Genomic DNA, 16,770 nt, shown 5'->3' on the forward strand with positions numbered 1-16,770 from the left:
GAGAAAAAGCGGCCGCTTCCCTCCCCCTTCCCTTTTAGGCGGCGCGTGCGCAGTTGAGAAAGTGACCGGTACTTTTGAGTACCCCCCCTCTCCAGGAAGCAGCAGCAGCAGCAGCGATCGATTGTTCTTACACTCGGCTTTTGCGGGCTGGTTTTGGGTGATCGGTTGTGCGCCGCTCAGCTTTTGATCCTTGGTTGGTCCGGGGCGAAGGAAAAGGACATGGCAGGGAAGCGCGCGAGCTTCGAGGTCCGGATGAGACCCGCGGCGGGTGGGTGAACGAGTCTCCTCCCTTCCTTCCCTCCCTGACCACCCGCCGTGATAAAGCCCCCGCAAGACTTAATCCCCGATCGTGGTTCGTGTTTAGTTGCCGAGCCGTGGAAGAAATGATCCGATGAAGTGTCTTTGAGCATGTGCAGAGTGACTTTTTGAAAAAATTAAAAGGGGAGGTGGGGCAGGATCCTAAGACAATAGATCTTCTTTTAGTTGACTTTGAGCATGATCCAGCCGAAGTTAAGCATTTTAGGAGTGCCGTGGATTGACTGATTTCAGTAGCAAAAGTATAGATCCTCGTGCAATGTCCTCTTTTACTTATTAATACAAGGGAGCAAGATGCCGTGCTCAGTGGGGTGACTTACTTACGGGTAGCTGTTCGGACTTATCTCCGCCATTGAACTCAATGGGCCGTGAGAAATGCATAACTTTGGATCATGGTCATACTTAACTAAGAGAAGGATATAGCTTTGGAGTTAGCTGCACAGCTCTTCTCCAGAGTGGATGGTCAATAAAAAAATAAAATTTTTAGCATAGGCCGGATGCCAAGCCCTGATTACTCTTGACTGGAGTAAAAAAATAAAAGCAACGGAAGAAAGGAATGTTAGTTTAATATTCTAGCTGCTATCAGGTATGTTGAGGGTCCAGAATGACCAGTAGAAGCTCTTAGGAGTGCTTTTCTCCCAACCATTAACTTTCTGTAAGAAAATTTAAGAGGCTGTGGAAAGTGGCATGCTTGGCAGCTTCTAGAGAGCCAGTGTGGTGGAGTGGTTAAGAGCGGTGGACTCGTAATCTGGGGAACTGGGTTCCCGTCTCCGCTCTTCCACATGCAGCTGCTGGGTGACCTTGGGCCAGTCACACTTCTTTGAAGTCTCTCAGCCCCACTCACCTCACAGAGTGTTTGTTGTGGGGGAGGAAGGGAAAGGAGAATGTTAGCCGCTTTGAGACTCCTTAAAGGGAGTGAAAGGTGGGATATCAAATCCAAACTCTAGTTCTGGCTTGGGGTGGGGTTCCTGCTTGAAACTGTGATGCAATGACAGCTTTCTGAAAACGGTGGGAGAATGGTGTAGAAGCTTCCGCTCATTGGACAACTGATTTAAGGTCCTTGCCTGGCAGCAGTGGTTATATTGTTTGCCTCCATCTTCTATCCTCTACCTGAATATTTGGGAACAAACCAAATATTTAAAAAACGGCACTGGTCTCCAGCAATCTCTTCTCCAAAAGAAAGCTAAAGCAGGGATCATTGCCCATGAAACTTCTATCTGCTTTCCTTGGAATGTCCAGCTGATGTGTGTGTAACTTTATTTGCTTGCTGTATTTTCAACAATATTGTCCTTGTATTCGGTTTATGCTTTGGTGTAGTAGCTGAGAGTGCTTTACTTACATTAAATCAGAGATGGGAAACCTGTTGCCCTGTAGAGTAGATGATGTTGGCTTCCCCTCAGCCTCAGCCAGCCGAGCCATTAGTGAGGGATGATGGGAGCCATAATCCAGCAACATCTGGAAGGTCACAATTTCCCCATCCCTGCATTAAAGGATATTGCTTTAAATACCTGCATTATGCTTTCAAGTACAGTGGTACCTCGGGTTAAGTACTTAATTTGTTCCGGAGGTCCGTTCTTAACCTGAAACTTCTTAACCTGAAGCACCACTTTAGCTAATGGGGCCTCCTGTTGCTGCTGTGCCACCGGAGCACGATTTCTGTTCTCATCCTGAAGCAAAGTTCTTAACCTGAAGCACTATTTCAGGGTTAGCCACTGCCCGTCAGTGTAGACATTACTGAACTAGATGCACCAATGGTCTGATTCAGTATAAGGCAGCTTCTTATGTTGCTGTGAGAGTAGGCAGCCACCTAATGATTTCATGGCAGAGGCAAGATTCAACCTGGGGGTTGCCTGATTTGTAGCTTAGGCTGTAGTTCTGTACACACATACCTAGAGGTAAGTCTCACTGAACTTCTGCGTAGGATAGGATAGCTGATGCTATAATAATAATAATAATAATAATAATAATAGATAAACTTTATTTGCATTAGCCAACGGCAATAGCAACATAAAACAAGCAATATATACAATTAAAAAGACAACAATGGGTAAAAAATCTGATCCTATATCAGATTATGTCTGTCTCTCAGCTACTACATTAGGACTTAAAATATTACCGTATTTTTTGCTCTATAAGACTCACTTTTTCCCTCTTAAAAAGTAAGGGGAAATGTGTGTGCATCTTATGGAGCAAATGCAGGCTGCGCAGCTATCCCAGAAGCCAGAACAGCAAGAGGGATTGCTGCTTTCATTGCGCAGCGATTCCTCTTGCTGTTCTGGCTTCTGAGATTCAGAATATTTTTTTTCTTGTTTTCCTCCTCCAAAAACTAGGTGCGTCTTGTGCTCTGGCACGTCTTATAGAGCGAAAAATACGGTACATTTAAAACCCAGCAATACCTGGTTAACAAAGAAGAAGAATGCAGACAAGCTTAGTTGATGTATGCAGTTGTCATCATCTATAGACCTTAAGGTCAGTATTAGAAATTAGCCAGGCGTGTCTTGCAACTGGTGCAGGTCCAATTGCGACCACATGGAGATCTCTGGATGCCAGGTTGGCGACTGACATCTCCATCTGGCTGGCCCCTCCACCTTTCTTGAGCAGGTAAGCAGAACAGCTTCTTTATTGCATTTATAGCTTGCCTTTTTCTCCAAGGAGTACGTGGTTCACCCACCTCCTCAGTCAATCCCTACAACAACCCTGTGAGGTAGGTTAAGAGGCTGTGACTGACCCTAGGTCACCCGGTAACCTTTATGACTAAGCTAGGATTTGAACCCTGGTCTCCCAGGTCCTATTCCGACTTAGATGTCACTTAGAGGAGGATCTGAAATATTTTCCTTGAAGCTTGAATTTGTTTTATTCTGTATTGCTTGATTTGATATTTCGGTGTGTTGTAAACAGCTTTGAGATTTTTTCTTTAAAATATAAATTGATATAGAAATGAAATGAAGAATAATAATAACAAATTTCATGGGGGGGATGGCACCTAGACATTCCGCTGTGCAACCGTAACCCATGTTTAAGGCGCCATTTGGCGCTGAGCTTATATGTCTGAATTTCTTAAGGGGCTTTTGCGAAAAGTAATATTTTGCCTTCTAAATCACTGCAGGGTTGGGCTGAGACCATCCTCTCCAGGAAGCCGCAGTTGTGAAGACATTGCTTCTCTGCATATCGATTTTGATCTCCAGTGGAAGGGACTTTCAGCAGGGTCTTCCTGCTGATCTTTGCCCCTGCTTGGGCTCCTAATAAAAGGTATTTTTTGTTGTTGTGGCCAGTGTGGTGTTTGGGTCTGCGGGACCATCTAAAACAAAAACCCACAATGGAGGTCCTTATGAGCAGCTGTGAGGAACGAGCCCAAGGTCTAAATGTTTGCGGAATATAGCTTTACTGCAGTGGTAGAACTTCCTGGATCATATTGATTGCCTAAGTGCAGTGAGAGCAAGGAAGAGGGAAAACTGAGTTTCCTGGCAGGAGAACTGTTCTTTGGCTGCTGGCCTATTCTCAGTCTTCTGGGCTTGGCAGTGGAGCTGTCTAGCGAGGTCTGTGGCTTGACAGCCAATGTACTGAACAGCAAGGAAGCTGTCTAATGATGCCAGTCAGAGTTATCAAAAGCCTGAAGACTGACGCTGAAGAGCAAGTGAGCTGCTTACCAGGTTGCTGGGAGAAAAGGATATGTTAAATCTGGGGACAATAGACATGTATATTTGGGGGCAGTTTTATAAAACTGCCACCCAGCTGATCCCCAAAATAGGGTCACACTACCTCTTTAGTGCAGTGCGCAGGGACTTGCCGAGCGGGCGGCTTGGTTCGGGGGTGGCTCGTGGGCCGGTTAAACAACCCCTGTGAGCCGTTTATGGCCCATGGGCCTTAGGTTGCCTACCCCTGATCTAAAGTGAGTCAAGTGGAACTGAAAATGTGACCAGTGAGAAGGAACCAGCATGAGGGTCAGAAAGGCGATTGGGTAAAATGAGAGAGCTTCTAGGGATTGGGCAGGTAGTCAAATCAAGGATGTCTCATCTGGAAGTAAACCTGGGGGAGTGGCCTTCCTGAATGGATTTACCTATTGAGAACACTGAGTATGGCGTGACGCTATCTGACTCATCTTGCTAGTGTCGTTCTATCTAGTATATGTATGTATTTGCAGTTTCATAGCATTCAGAGTTGATTGTAAAGAGCTTGCCTCTGGAGACTAAAGCAGGACTTCAGGACTTCAAAACCCCACCCCTGGCACTTTTTGTAATCAATTCTCCCATTACCATTACTGCAACATAGCTCCCTCAGGAGGAGTTAAATTTTTGGATTTTCAGGACTGAGTAAAGCTCAGGACTGGCTTAATGCTGCACTTAATGAAGTTATAAGACCCCAAAGTCAGGGTGTCTGCGTCCAGATCTGGGGTGTAGGGTGGATCCTGTGGGGCTCTTGGGGTCCCCTGATTCTACAGGTTCTCTGGATGGAGCATCTCTGAGTTACGATCTTGGAGGGAAGGGGTTTTTTCCTCATGGCATCATGTCTCCCCCCTGACAAGGAATACACTGGGAGCTGTGGGAGGGTCTTCTCCGATATGGAGGTTGCAAGAATGCGCCAGCAGAACCTTGATTCATCTCAGACTGCAGTCTGATAGAAGGTCTGGTTGGTGCATCCTGAGACATCTTCCTCTTCTGTGCCTCTCCCTCCTTGCTCTTACCCTGGCATAAGCCACAGGCTTCCTGGTTTTACTTGCAGCAGAATGGCAGAATGAATAACAATTGGCAACTTCAAAGAGATCTTTATCTGGGAGCTTCCTCTGAACTGGGGCGAATTCCGCTTCATTATTTATGGGAAGGCTGGGGCAGATCAAGGGATTATTGATCTGAAAGGTGTTAAGAGACAGAGCTAAGATGTCTCTGAATTTGCTGGCAGAGGCAGCAAGAAAGAGGAGGCCTAAGAAGGCTTCCCAGGACATACAATTTTTCTCTACACTTTTCATGACAGATAACCCTACTCCCTCAACTACAGGCAACTATGAGAGGTGTATCTAAGGTGTTAGTTTGGAAACACTGGCAATTCATCTTTTTGAGCCCCATCTCTGCGCTCCCAAGAAAACTTTCATTGGAGGATGTGAAAGTTTGGAGAGGAGTCTCTGATGCCAAAAGAGAAAGATAATCTTGCAGGCGAGGGACAACCAGCCACCCACACTCCTGCTTCTTGAACCACGCTAGCTCACATTTTGCTGTAGGGGTTTTCCAAGATGGCCACCGTCTTGTACCAGGCAGGTCCTTGCCCGGTTATGTTAGGGTCCTGAAGTCTTGCTGTTTGCCCTGCCTCTCTCAGTTCTGTGGCCTCTGTCTCTCCAGCAGCCATGGAGGAGGCCAGCACTGTGGAGGAAGGTGAAGTCACCTCGGGGATGCAGTCCTTGGCAGTGGAAGATGAGCCTGCCTCAGAGCTACCTCCGACCACCGAGGAACAAGATGACGCAGCCGGGGAGAGAGATGGGGAGCAGTCGGCGAAGGGAGACGAATCGGCCGAGGAGGATTGGTGCGTCCCCTGCAGTGATGAGGAACTGGAGTCCCCAGACAGCTGGATGCCTCCCCCTGAGGAGATCCGGCGCCTCTATGAGCTCATTGCTGCCCAGGGGACCCTAGAGATCCAGGCAGAGATCCTACCCCGGCGCAACCCTACCCCAGAGCCTGACAGCGAAGATGAGGATAAATCTGATGGGCAGCTAGAGAACCAGGAAGAAGAGGAGGAAGAGAAGTGAGAGCGCATGTGTTTCTTTTTGCGGGGAGAGGGGTAATATTTGACTTGAAAAGGGAGTTTGGGGAAGGATCCAAAATCTGAGATGGTGCTGGTGACAGGAAAGGAGGGAGGGGCTACAGGCTCTGGTGCTGGGCAGATTCCCATTTTTCTCTCTTTGCTGCAGGCCCCACGTGCCAACGGAGTTTGACTTTGATGATGAGCCTGCCTCCCCTAAGAGCTCCTTGATCAATCGTCGAAGAACTCCTGGTATGTTGAAAACGAAAGCCACCCGCCCACCCTGGCTGTATTGTGATGACTGGATTTCTCCCTAAACACACACACTTTTCAGAGAATCCTGGAGTCATGCTTGATTGTCCTTGTTCTCTTTTGAAGAGCCTCATTTGCAACCTCAAGATTTAGATCATGCTCTCATGCACCCTGTTCTGGCTTACTTCTGTCACAATTCTGATACCCCTCTATCAAACCAAGAGGTAGGGAATCTTCCTCCCACTTCAACTGGGGACCATTGGCCCACCCACCAATCCACCCCCACCTCAAAAAAGTTAGGGTCGCCTCTCCTTCTTGTAGTGCTTTGAAAGTTTGGATCAGGCCTGCCGACATCTGACCTTCGAAGGTTGTCTGTCAGCTGGCCTGAATGCGCTTTCAAAAGGGTCCCTCTCTGAAAAGGAAGTCAGCTTCTCACTTGGGGAAAGCTTTGAAGGTGCTCACAAGGCCCAGCTGTCAGGCAATCTGATCCACAAATATAAAGCTCTCTTCAGGCATGCTGGAAGAAATGCCACAATGCTCTGGATCCAGCTCACAGGCTACAGATTCTCCATCCCTATTTAAATGCCAGGACTCCAGAATATTGCTCTGAGAATCCTGCCTGAAGTCCCTTACGTCTGCCCAAGAGGTTTAACATGTGAGACTCCCCTACAAAAGTTAAGGCAAATTGGCTGACAGTTTTCTGTTGTCTAGACCTGGTGTAGGGAGAACCAGTGGCCCTCCAGATTTTGCTGGAGTACAACTCCCATCAGCCCCATCAAGCATGGCCAGTGGCCAGGGATGATGGGAGCTGTAGTTCAGCATCATCTGGAGGGCCAAAGGTTCTCCACACCTGGTCTAGACAGGAACCTAAGAAAGGGAGAAGGGCATGGACAGGAAGACCTACATAGCATGCTTATATATTTACTGGATAAAATTTATACACCACTTAATTAGAGAGAGAAAACCTTAAAACTGTTTACAAAATACTTTAAAGTTCCTCAAAGAAGAGAGAGGGAAACTTTAAACCTATGCAAAATGTAGGGACATGCAGACCCTCTTACTGCTGTGAAAACAGTGTAGATTTGGATCTAGTTAGGGAAGAACAAGGGATGCGGGTGGCGCTGTGGTCTAAACCACTGAGCCTAGGGCTTGCCGATCGGAAGGTTGGTGGTTCGAGGCCCAATGATGGGGTGAGCTCCCGTTGCTCAGTCCCTGCTCCTGCCCACCTAGCAGTTCGAAAGCACATCAAAGTGCAAGTAGATAAATAGGTACCGCTTCGGTGGGAAGGTAAACGGTGTTTCTGTGCGCTGCTCTGGTTTCACCAGAAGCGGCTTAGTCATGCTGGCCACATGACCCGGAAAAAACTGTCTGTGGACAAACGCTGGCTCCATCAGCCTGTAAAGCGAGATGAGCGCCACAACCCCAGAGTCGTTCGCGGCTGGACTTAACTGTCGGGTCCCTTTACCTTTACGGAATAATAATGGTTTCCTGGCACCTTGCATTTGAAGCCTACCTCTCCTTTTTAAAAAACCTGGACCCAACTTATACTTCCCACTGAATCCACAGATCCTAACTGGTGTTTATTTTATTTTCAGGGTCCTCAGCTAAGAGCCAGAAGAGGGAGGCTCGCATGGACAAGGTGCTGTCAGATATGAAGCGCCACAAAGTCTTAGAGGAACAGATAATGAAGACGGGCCGAGACCTCTTTGACCTTGACTCAGATGACGTACCCACTCCAAAACGGCCACCAGGTCTCTTCCTGCGCCAGCGCAAATACTGAGTGCAGTGGAGGCGACGGGACCTTTTTAAATCCTTTCAGGCCAAGTGGAACTGTGGACTCATGGGTTCATTGCGAGGGGAAGGAAATTGCTGGACGGACCCATTGGGTCAGACAATGGACTTTGGTTTGCATCTTGCACTGACTGGCAGGAAGCACTTGCTTTGGGTTATTTGAGTGTAAATAAAAGCTAGTGAGTTTGTTTTTACTTCTTAAATTCTCTTGTTTTTGTTCTTAGGACCTTAAGAGTTTGGTGAGAGTACAGAGTGTCTTCCCCACAGTGGTGCTTTGCTTTCAAAGGCCTTGGAGGGCCTTCAAAGCACAGGGCGCCTGCAGCGATAAACCTCCACCCCCTCACCTCTCTGCCCCACGCTTGGACCTGGAGAGGGAGAGCAGGGGATTGTTCCTGAACTCAAGCTGCCTTTAGGGATCAGGGACAGCAACACCAGATAGTACTGGTTGGAGGAGCTCCTGGTACATACACATTGTGACTATCAAAGCCAGCCAAAATTTGCAGACTGCTACCCAGGAAAGCAGCATGAGCAGGTGTGTGTGTGGCAAGCTGTTCTCTCTTCCCACCTCCTGCGGCAGGTGAGGACGCAATGAAACTCTTGCTCCTGGAACTGTATGTACTGGGAAGCAAATGTCTTTGTTTGATATTTTCTGGCAGGTGCAGAAAAAGCTTGTTCAGGAGGAACAGGGAAGAAAACTGGGTATGTCAGACTTCAACAGATCAAGTCAAAGTCTCTTTATTTTTTAAAAAAATGGGAATGTGATGCGATTTTTCTTTCTAATCCTGTAGCAGATTTCTGCCACTTATTATTAAAAAACCATTTTAGAAGCTGGTATTGAAATCTAATAAGCATGCCCCAAGTCACTTACAATGCATGTTTACTTGGAAGTCTATCCGTGTCCATAGAATCATAGAATTGTGGAGTTGGAAGGGACCCCAAGGGTCATCTAGTCTTACCCCGGCAATGCAGGAATCAACTAAAGCATCCATGACAGATGGCCATCCAACCTCTGCTTTAAAAACCGCAGTGAACCTCCCGAGGGAGTCTGTTCCACTGCTGAACAGCTCTTACTGTCAGAAAGTTCTTGATGTTTAGTTGGAATCTCCTTTCTTGTAACTTGAAGCCATTGGTTCGAATCCTACCCTCAGTGGGGTAAAGGCTGCATTCCTAACCCCACTTACGTGGGAGCAAGCCCCATGGAGTTCAAAGGGACTTACTTTTGAGTAGATATGGTTAGGATTGCAGCCCTCAAGTGTGTTTTGGGTTACAGCCACAGAAACCGGGTGGATGGGTTTTAAGCTGTCAAGACTGATTCCAAGTGGCAGCCGGCAAGATAGGGATGCAGGCAAAACATATGGATGTAAAAAGCAGGCAGAAGGACTTGTCGTCTTCTTCTGTGTGTCAGTATTCTGGTCATGGTGGAGGCCTGCGCCAATAATTCTCTCCCCGCCCCTCCCATGCATACAGTCATACCCATTATTTTAATAACTCACATGCAGATCTGCAGTGACATATTGCTCCCTCAGGCTATTGACGTCCTTGATCCAATTAGTAGACTTTTCCCAGACTGGGTTTTGTCAAAGTTTCTGAGCAGTGACGTCCCAGTCTGAAGCATTTATTAAATGTTGGGGTGACAGCAATACTTCAGGCCACGGTTTGCTTCCTTCATGGCCTGTGGCTCTGCCACGCCTCACAACTCACATTGAGCCAATAGTAAAGAGGATTCTGATTTTTTCCTCCTCAGAGTAGAGAAAAATTGAGACACGAGGCAGAGGCTTCTAATTATTTTATTGGGGTGCAGGTTAATTAGCAAGGCTTTTCTGGATTAAATCCTGCCACACAAACGTCGCGGTAACAGATGCGGGGTGGGAATTAACAAATGATCACAGACAGGTGGAAACAGTGCTCACCTTAGCTTGCTTCTCTTCCCCAACCCACCCATTTCCAAAAAAACTGGAAAGGCCATGCTACTAAAATCAGGATTGTTGAACTTCAGTAGAACTCAGCGGCCTTCTGGTCCTGGACTGTAGACAGCAGCACTTGCACTTGCACTTGAATAACCCCAGACTCACAGGAGATGAGAACAGGCCACAAGGACCCGTCCAGATCAGCGTCTACCACCAACAGAATGGCAAGAAGAGGAACCAATGTATACCATGTCACAAAGGTCTATAGAACAAGTATTTTAGGTCACAGCATCACACTGAGAGAGAGAAAAGGAGCCCCGCCGCCCCATCTGTGATACATCCCTGCGTAGATTTTAGTTCAGATGCAGAACTCCAAAGTTGGAAGTGGGAGGGGGGGCATTCCTCCCCCCCCCCCCCCCAGTTCAGTCTGCACAATGGTAAAATAAGAGTTTCCATTCCAAGGCAATATTGTGGGAGGCTTTGATGATTGTGAAGAGCAGCAAACACTATTGGTGGCATTATGGGGGTTCCCCCCCCCTCTTGGCTACAATACCTGATCCTGAGCAGGCACCTACCTACCAGGGGCAAAGATATAGTCTAGCGCCTGCCGCTCAGGTCCTGCCACATTGGGATGCCAGAGGTCAACAATAAATATCACCCGTGGGCCATCAGTGGGAGAACCTGCAACAAATATGGTTAGAGTTATCTTTTAGATGTAACCCTCAAATTGTGAAATATCGTTAATCTTGTGAGGGCATCACAAAATCCTGACAAAGCAGCTCAGCTGCATAAATTCACACACCGTTGTTTGCCCATGGTGAGTAAAGATCAACCATAGGTGATCAGCCAGCAATGTGTCAAGCAGGATGGCATTATGTCAGCTCCCTACTATTATTAAAGAAGTTATATCTCTTTAAGGGACGCAGGTGGCGCTGTGGGTTAAACCACAGAGCCTAGGACTTGCCGATCAGAAGGTCAGAGGTTCGAATCCCCACGACGGGGTGAGCTCCCGTTGCTCGGTCCCTGCTCCTGCCAACCTAGCAGTTCAAAAGCACGTCAAAGTGCAAGTAGATAAATAGGTACTGCTCCGGTGGGAAGGTAAACGGCATTTCCATGCGCTGCTCTGGTTCGCCAGAAGCAGCTTAGTCATGCTGGCCCCATGACCTGGAAGCTGTATGCCGGCTCCCTCGGCCAATAAAGCAAGATGAGCGCCGCAACCCCAGAGTCGGTCACGACTGGACCTAATAGTCAGGGGTCCCTTTACCTTTATCTCTTTAAGAAAAGGCATATGGGTGAGCGGAGCAGGCAGTAAGGCAGGCCACCCCCTGACAAACGGATTGCCAAATCTGCAGTGACATGAATGTTTCCCCTCCCATTTCACAGACTGGGAAACTGAGGTTGAGTGTATAATTTCCCCAGGCCCAACCCATGCTACGATTTATAAAAAAAGGGGAGGGGAGCAAATTCAGTTTAATGCCCTAGGCCAGCATTCCTCCATATACTTTGGACGACAACTCCCACCATCCCTGATTATTGCCCATGCTGGCTGAACTACAAAAGGAGTTGTAGTTCAAAACATCTGGAGGGCATCAGATGTGTAGCCTTAGCCTGTAAATCCATTCTCTTACCATTGTGAGCCGTGGTATGCAGGAAGGAGTCGTCTACTAGGAGGCAGTATCCTTCGGACCAGCACTGAGGCTCACCCCCCACGACCAGCTCACAACCAGGAGGAACCTTCAGCCCTAGAAATGGAAGAAAAAGGTGGCTGTAACAAGGAAGCTTCCTAAGTTTGTGTATTTATTCAGCAGATTTAGAGCTCACTTTTCGACTAACACTGAATAAAATTAAAGATATGTTTAAAAAGACCAAAAGCAACCAGCTCTACTGGAGCAGGAGATGGCATCAGATGTTCCTTCCAACAGGGCAGTTGCTGGTTACTGGCTGTCTCTGGGTTGGGAAGGGGACGACACTCTTATCCGAAGAAGGCCCTGCTGTTGCCTTTGCAGGCCCACCTCGCTGCTTTCTTCCTTCCCACGAGGAAATGCTGCTTCTCTCTCGCCCCATCCCAATCCTGAAAGGTGTGGATAAAATGCTCATATGCAGAGCTCCTTCTAGAAAAGACTTCATGGTGGGTGGGTGAGAGAGAAAGAAAGAGAGAGAGGATGGGCACAAAAAGCAAAGCACTTACATAATTTTTTTGACAGTCTTGATCTGAGTCTTCGCGGGGAATTGGGGGCGTTGTCTGCCTGATTTTACTTGCAAATGACAGAGCAAGACGGAAATATGTGGGTGAGGCGTAACAGAAGGTTTCTGGGGAGGAGGGACGCATAGGCTGCATTCACACGTCACAGAAGGCCAAACCATAGCTTAGGGCAAACAGAGGAGGAGGAGGAAATGGCAGCCATTTTGCTCCCTGTCCCCCACTGGCTTTTTCAGGTATCGTAGCATGGCAAGTAAGCTTAGCGTGCCGTCCAAATCCATGGCCAGGGTGTCTCACCTTCAACCACAATTTGTAGCCAAGGTAGGCCCTACGGTTAGAGGTAGTGTCTAAAGAGCAGAGACCTGAAGTATGACCCCGGGTTTGAACAACACAAACCTTGGCTGAGCTCTTGTCTAGTTTTACCCAAAAAAGTTCAGGGAAAAGCACAGCAGGTGCAAGTTCCTGTTCCTTCTGTGACGTGTTCGGAAGCCAGTATGTTTGTGCCACACTCAGGCTTACTATGACAGGCAAACCAGGCCATTGCCGGAGATCAGAATGGGTGTAACAGGACTTGATCTATTTATTTGTCTCATTTATTATTCCTATGAGCCTTGCTTATAAAACCCAATAAAAGGTTATGGATGGAAGGAAGGAAGGAACCAGGGGCAATGCAGGGCATACAAATTTGCCTTATGCATACAAGAGCTCTTCGATAATATTGCATATTTTCAAATATACCGTACTTGAGAGCTAGAAACTTGCTTTTTAAAAATAAATGAATGAATGAATGACACTCAAGGTCTGAACAGCTGTGTGATATCATTACATTTTCTTGTTGAAGGCAACTTCAAGTCTACTGTTATTCCACTTCCACATATCCAACTAATCTACTACTACTACATGCTTTACAATGGTTAATGTCTGAACCTAACAACTACACTGCAAGATAGATTATTATTTCTGTTTTCATATGAGGAAATTAAAGTGAGGAAGCAGCCAGTGACTTGTCCAAAGCCACCAGAGTTTCCCAGACTTGAAGGCCAACTCTTAACTGCTGGCCTCTAAAAAGGTCTTATGAGATTACTTTGCCATAAAATGATTAGGGCTGTTGCTCTGTTTAAAGAAATATTGTTAATTAACTGTATGAGCTTTAGCTGATTAATTGATGCGTAACTCATCATACCTTTCAGCAAATAAAAACAATAGCTCTAAAGAGAAAGAAAGCATTCTTTTGATTTCTAGAGGTATTTCACGGCAGAGCAAAAATCTTACTGGAAGAAGCATTCCCACGCACAGAAAGAAATGCCTCTTCTATGATGCCACTTTCCACCTGCGTGTTTTTTGGAAAGTACTTGCATTATTCCAAACAATTTAACAGATTTTCTAGTTGGCTGATTGATCTAGGGCACAGATTACTCAACTATATATTGCAGCCCTAAAAATGACCCCTAAGGGGTACTTATTTCTGATACTTATAAACAACAGAAGTCCTCTGCCTCCTGTTTAGGGCCTCAAGAATTTCCAGCTAGTGGACAACACATGCATGGTGGAAGACTCTGGCCTTGCAAGCTTCCTCACACACTGAAGCCCCCATATCTTGCCCGCCTTGCTGTTCTTCCAGCATTTGCTCACCTAAATGGCATCGCACCCGGGTGTTGGTTGGCCCGTAGGTCCCAGGCAGCACAGTTCCAGGCTGCAAGACGCTGAAGCAAGCGTTTCCAAAGCGGTTGGCATTGACGAAGGTGCGGAGCGCACTGAGTGCCCGGTACGTCCACGGGCAGCTGCGACAGTTCTGCGCCACGCACTCTCCTTGCCGGTAGAGGTAATAGCTATGGCAGCCCGGGTTGGCATTGGCCGTCCACCCCCGCGGGGTTGGCACTCCAGGTGCAAAGTCCCACGCGATGCCCTCAAACTCTCGCAAGATGGCCGGGAAGCTGAGTTCGAGGATCTCCACGTCGTGGCGCTGGGACTCGCGGGGGAAGTAGGGGGCAGAAGGCAAGTCTGGGAGGTAGAAGGCGCTGGGCTTCTGGATCGCCAGGCGCTCGCCTAGCTGGTAATGGGCCTGGTCTCGGATGCCTTTGTGCAGCCGGTTCATGCCCGACCATGAGTAGCGCTTGGCGTAGTCTCGCAGGCTGCGATACAGGCGCTGGTTGGCAGCATCGCTCCCGAGGGCACGGCGAGGGCATCGCTCCTCCGTGGGCATGCCTTGCTGGTGAGAGGCGGGGGCCGCTTGCCCGCTCCCCACGCGGTAGCAGTACCAAACAAACAGCAAGGCCAGGGAGCCCAGCACGGCTATGGTGGGCTCTGGCCGAGGGCGCCAAGACGAAGTGTCAGGGAGGAGTGGCGAGAGAAGGCCGTGCAGACCCCAGTCGGCCATGATAGAGGGCATCTTCAGGTGGGCTTAGAGCACCCTATCAGCACAGGCAGCTCCTTGCAGCCTTCCCATTCTTCAACGTCTGACCCCTGCCCTATTGGTCGGGTGCCCTTTTAACCCCTTGCTCTTAACCAGGTGCACCTCATTCAGTATTTGGCTCAGCCGCCGCTACACAGACCTAGCCATTCCTCTGCCGCTTCGCTTTGTTTTCTGAGGGCGGCTGGCTTCAAGCCCCATTGACTCAGTCATTTCCACTGCTACATTTCTCATTTCCTCCTCCCGCCACCCCAGAAATTAAGGTCTTAGCTCTGTTTTGCTGTATTCTGGGCCAGTAAATCTCTCTACATTCGCAGCCCACCCACAATATTTCTGGGCATCTATCTCCACCCATGTATTTACCCCCTCCTCATCCTCAACGCCCCCCTTAACCGCTCCTCCCTACTTGAGCCTATTCCCCCAATATTCTTCTCCCTCCCTCCCCGCCTTTCATCCCCTCCATCCCTCTCTCACCCCCTCCTCATCTCTACCTGACGGCTTGCAGTCCCTCCAATCCTCTGAGATTGCTGCCTGCTCTTCCAGCTTCCCCAGTCACTTGTGATCCCTCCTCTGCCTCAGCCCGGTTCCCTGTGCAGCCTCCTCTATTGCTGTTTTCCTAATTCCTCCCCGTGCACGTAGGCTGCCGGAGACATCCGGGAAAATATTAGGGTGCCCCCCCCCTTTCCTTTCCCCGCGCACCCGCCGAGCACACCCTTCCACCCGGCCCGGGATGCCTCCCTCCCTTTGACGTCTGTCTCCTTCCTCGTATCAGCACCAGGCCAGGCATCGCTGCGTAAAGAGGCGCGCCCCCCCCCACTCCACCCCCGGGCTGATGCATCTATCTCGGCAATGGGCAACGGGGCCCTGTATAAACAGCCGCCCCCCACCGCCCGCCCCACTCCCGGGAGCGAGTGCATTACAGCACAAGGGGAAGGGAGCCAGGGTCCCTCGCTGAGTCCCACGGGGGCCACACGTGCACTGCAGAATGCGCCCAGCCAGGCGCAGGTTTGCAGTAAAAGGAGGGGGCAGCGTCACTGGGGCCGAGCTCATCAACACCTCTCCCCCCCCCAACCTCGCTGCAGCATGGGCTCGCCCATCGGGACCACCCCTACGAGATCACCCCTGCCCCGGTGCCCGTAGCAACCTCCTTCCCTAGCAACGGGCCTATCAACCCCGCGCCTAGCAACTGCTCCTCCCTAGCATTCACCTTGACCTTCCCGGCGTCTCCATTGGTTACGCCAGCATTTCCTTCCTCACCCCATCCATGAACCATGCTAAGACTCCTCTGCAGCAGAGGTGGAGGGCCTGTGGTGTGGTTGGGGGTCCCAACACCCATCATTAGGGGCGCCAGCTTGAATAAAATATTGAATAAATACAGTGGTACCTCGGGTTACATACGCTTCAGGTTACACACTCCGCTAACCTAGAAATAGTGCTTCAGGTTAAGAACTTTGCTTCAGGATGAGAACAGAAATTGGGCTTCGGCGGCGTGGCGGCAGCGGGAGGCCCCATTAGCTAAAGTGGTGCTTCAGGTTAAGAACAGTTTCAGGTTAAGTACGGACCTCGGAACGAATTAAGTACTTAACCCGAGGTACCACTGTACTGCCAACTTGAATAAGATACGGGGGGGGGGGGAGGCATTATAGATCATAAGACACAGCACACACACACACAGACCAATTTAATGACAATGCCCATCCACTTGGGGGGTGGGGGCTGACCCCCTCAAATATTTTACTGAGGGGGCCGAACTTGGGACCTTGGCCCCAGGAGTTGGCTCCTACACCCATCACCCCTGACCGCTCGCCATCCGCTGGATGGGAGTTGGGAGTCCAACCCCATCTGGAGGGTCAGAGAGTTGTTCCCTTTCCCTGCTCCATCGGTCCAGTAGAGCATGAGACTCTTAATTCCAGGGTCATGGGTTCGAGCCCCACATTGGGCAAAAGATTCCTGCATTGCAGGGGGTTGGGCTAGATGACCCTCTCTGCGTTTCTATGCTCTCCAGGGATAAACTGCTCCACCAGCAACTGCCATATTTAGCCCCTTGCTGGCAGCTACTTCCTCAGCCGTTCCCATGGCAACCGACCCCCAAGGAAACTTCATGGACCACCCAACTCTAGAAAGAAGAGCCTGCCAAAAAAACTGCTCAAGTACTGTCTCCTCTGGTG

The 16,770-nt window shown here is 49.1% G+C and overlaps 3 protein-coding genes across 6 annotated transcripts in view; 1 reads left to right on the forward strand and 2 right to left on the reverse strand.

Annotated features, from left to right (window-relative positions):
• The window catches only part of KCTD13 (potassium channel tetramerization domain containing 13), a 34,756-nt gene extending 25,633 nt beyond the window's left edge, over positions 1-9,123 (reverse strand). The window contains exon 1 of the mRNA XM_080977927.1: positions 9,118-9,123. The gene's annotated coding sequence lies outside the window, so the exon portion shown is untranslated. The remainder of the gene's footprint in view (positions 1-9,117) is intronic.
• PAGR1 (PAXIP1 associated glutamate rich protein 1) lies at positions 128-8,279 on the forward strand. 4 transcript variants are annotated; one of them, XM_080977944.1, is made up of 6 exons: positions 153-268; positions 2,646-2,784; positions 3,422-3,564; positions 5,646-6,045; positions 6,212-6,294; positions 7,890-8,279. In XM_080977944.1, the coding sequence occupies exons 4-6, from the start codon at positions 5,651-5,653 to the stop codon at positions 8,072-8,074; spliced, it is 663 nt and encodes a 220-aa protein (XP_080834070.1). In that variant the 5' UTR covers positions 153-268; positions 2,646-2,784; positions 3,422-3,564; positions 5,646-5,650; the 3' UTR covers positions 8,075-8,279. The 4 variants fall into 4 exon arrangements, with proteins under 4 accessions (XP_080834069.1, XP_080834072.1, XP_080834070.1 ...); XM_080977943.1 differs by lacking the exon at positions 2,646-2,784 and having other exon boundaries at positions 128-268; XM_080977946.1 differs by lacking the exon at positions 2,646-2,784 and having other exon boundaries at positions 128-268; positions 5,649-6,045.
• Positions 9,124-9,856: 733 nt separating the features above from the next.
• ASPHD1 (aspartate beta-hydroxylase domain containing 1) lies at positions 9,857-15,922 on the reverse strand. The gene is made up of 3 exons (XM_080977928.1): positions 13,825-15,922; positions 11,621-11,734; positions 9,857-10,673 (listed from the first exon to the last, which is right to left on the reverse strand). Exons 1-3 carry the CDS (start codon positions 14,579-14,581, stop codon positions 10,564-10,566), a joined length of 981 nt encoding a protein of 326 aa, XP_080834054.1. The 5' UTR covers positions 14,582-15,922; the 3' UTR covers positions 9,857-10,563.
• Between the last annotated feature and the right edge of the window lie 848 nt (positions 15,923-16,770).

Source organism: Podarcis pityusensis (genome assembly GCF_964106645.2).
Source record: "Podarcis pityusensis genome assembly, chromosome: 13".
Classification (NCBI taxonomy): domain Eukaryota; kingdom Metazoa; phylum Chordata; class Lepidosauria; order Squamata; family Lacertidae; genus Podarcis; species Podarcis pityusensis.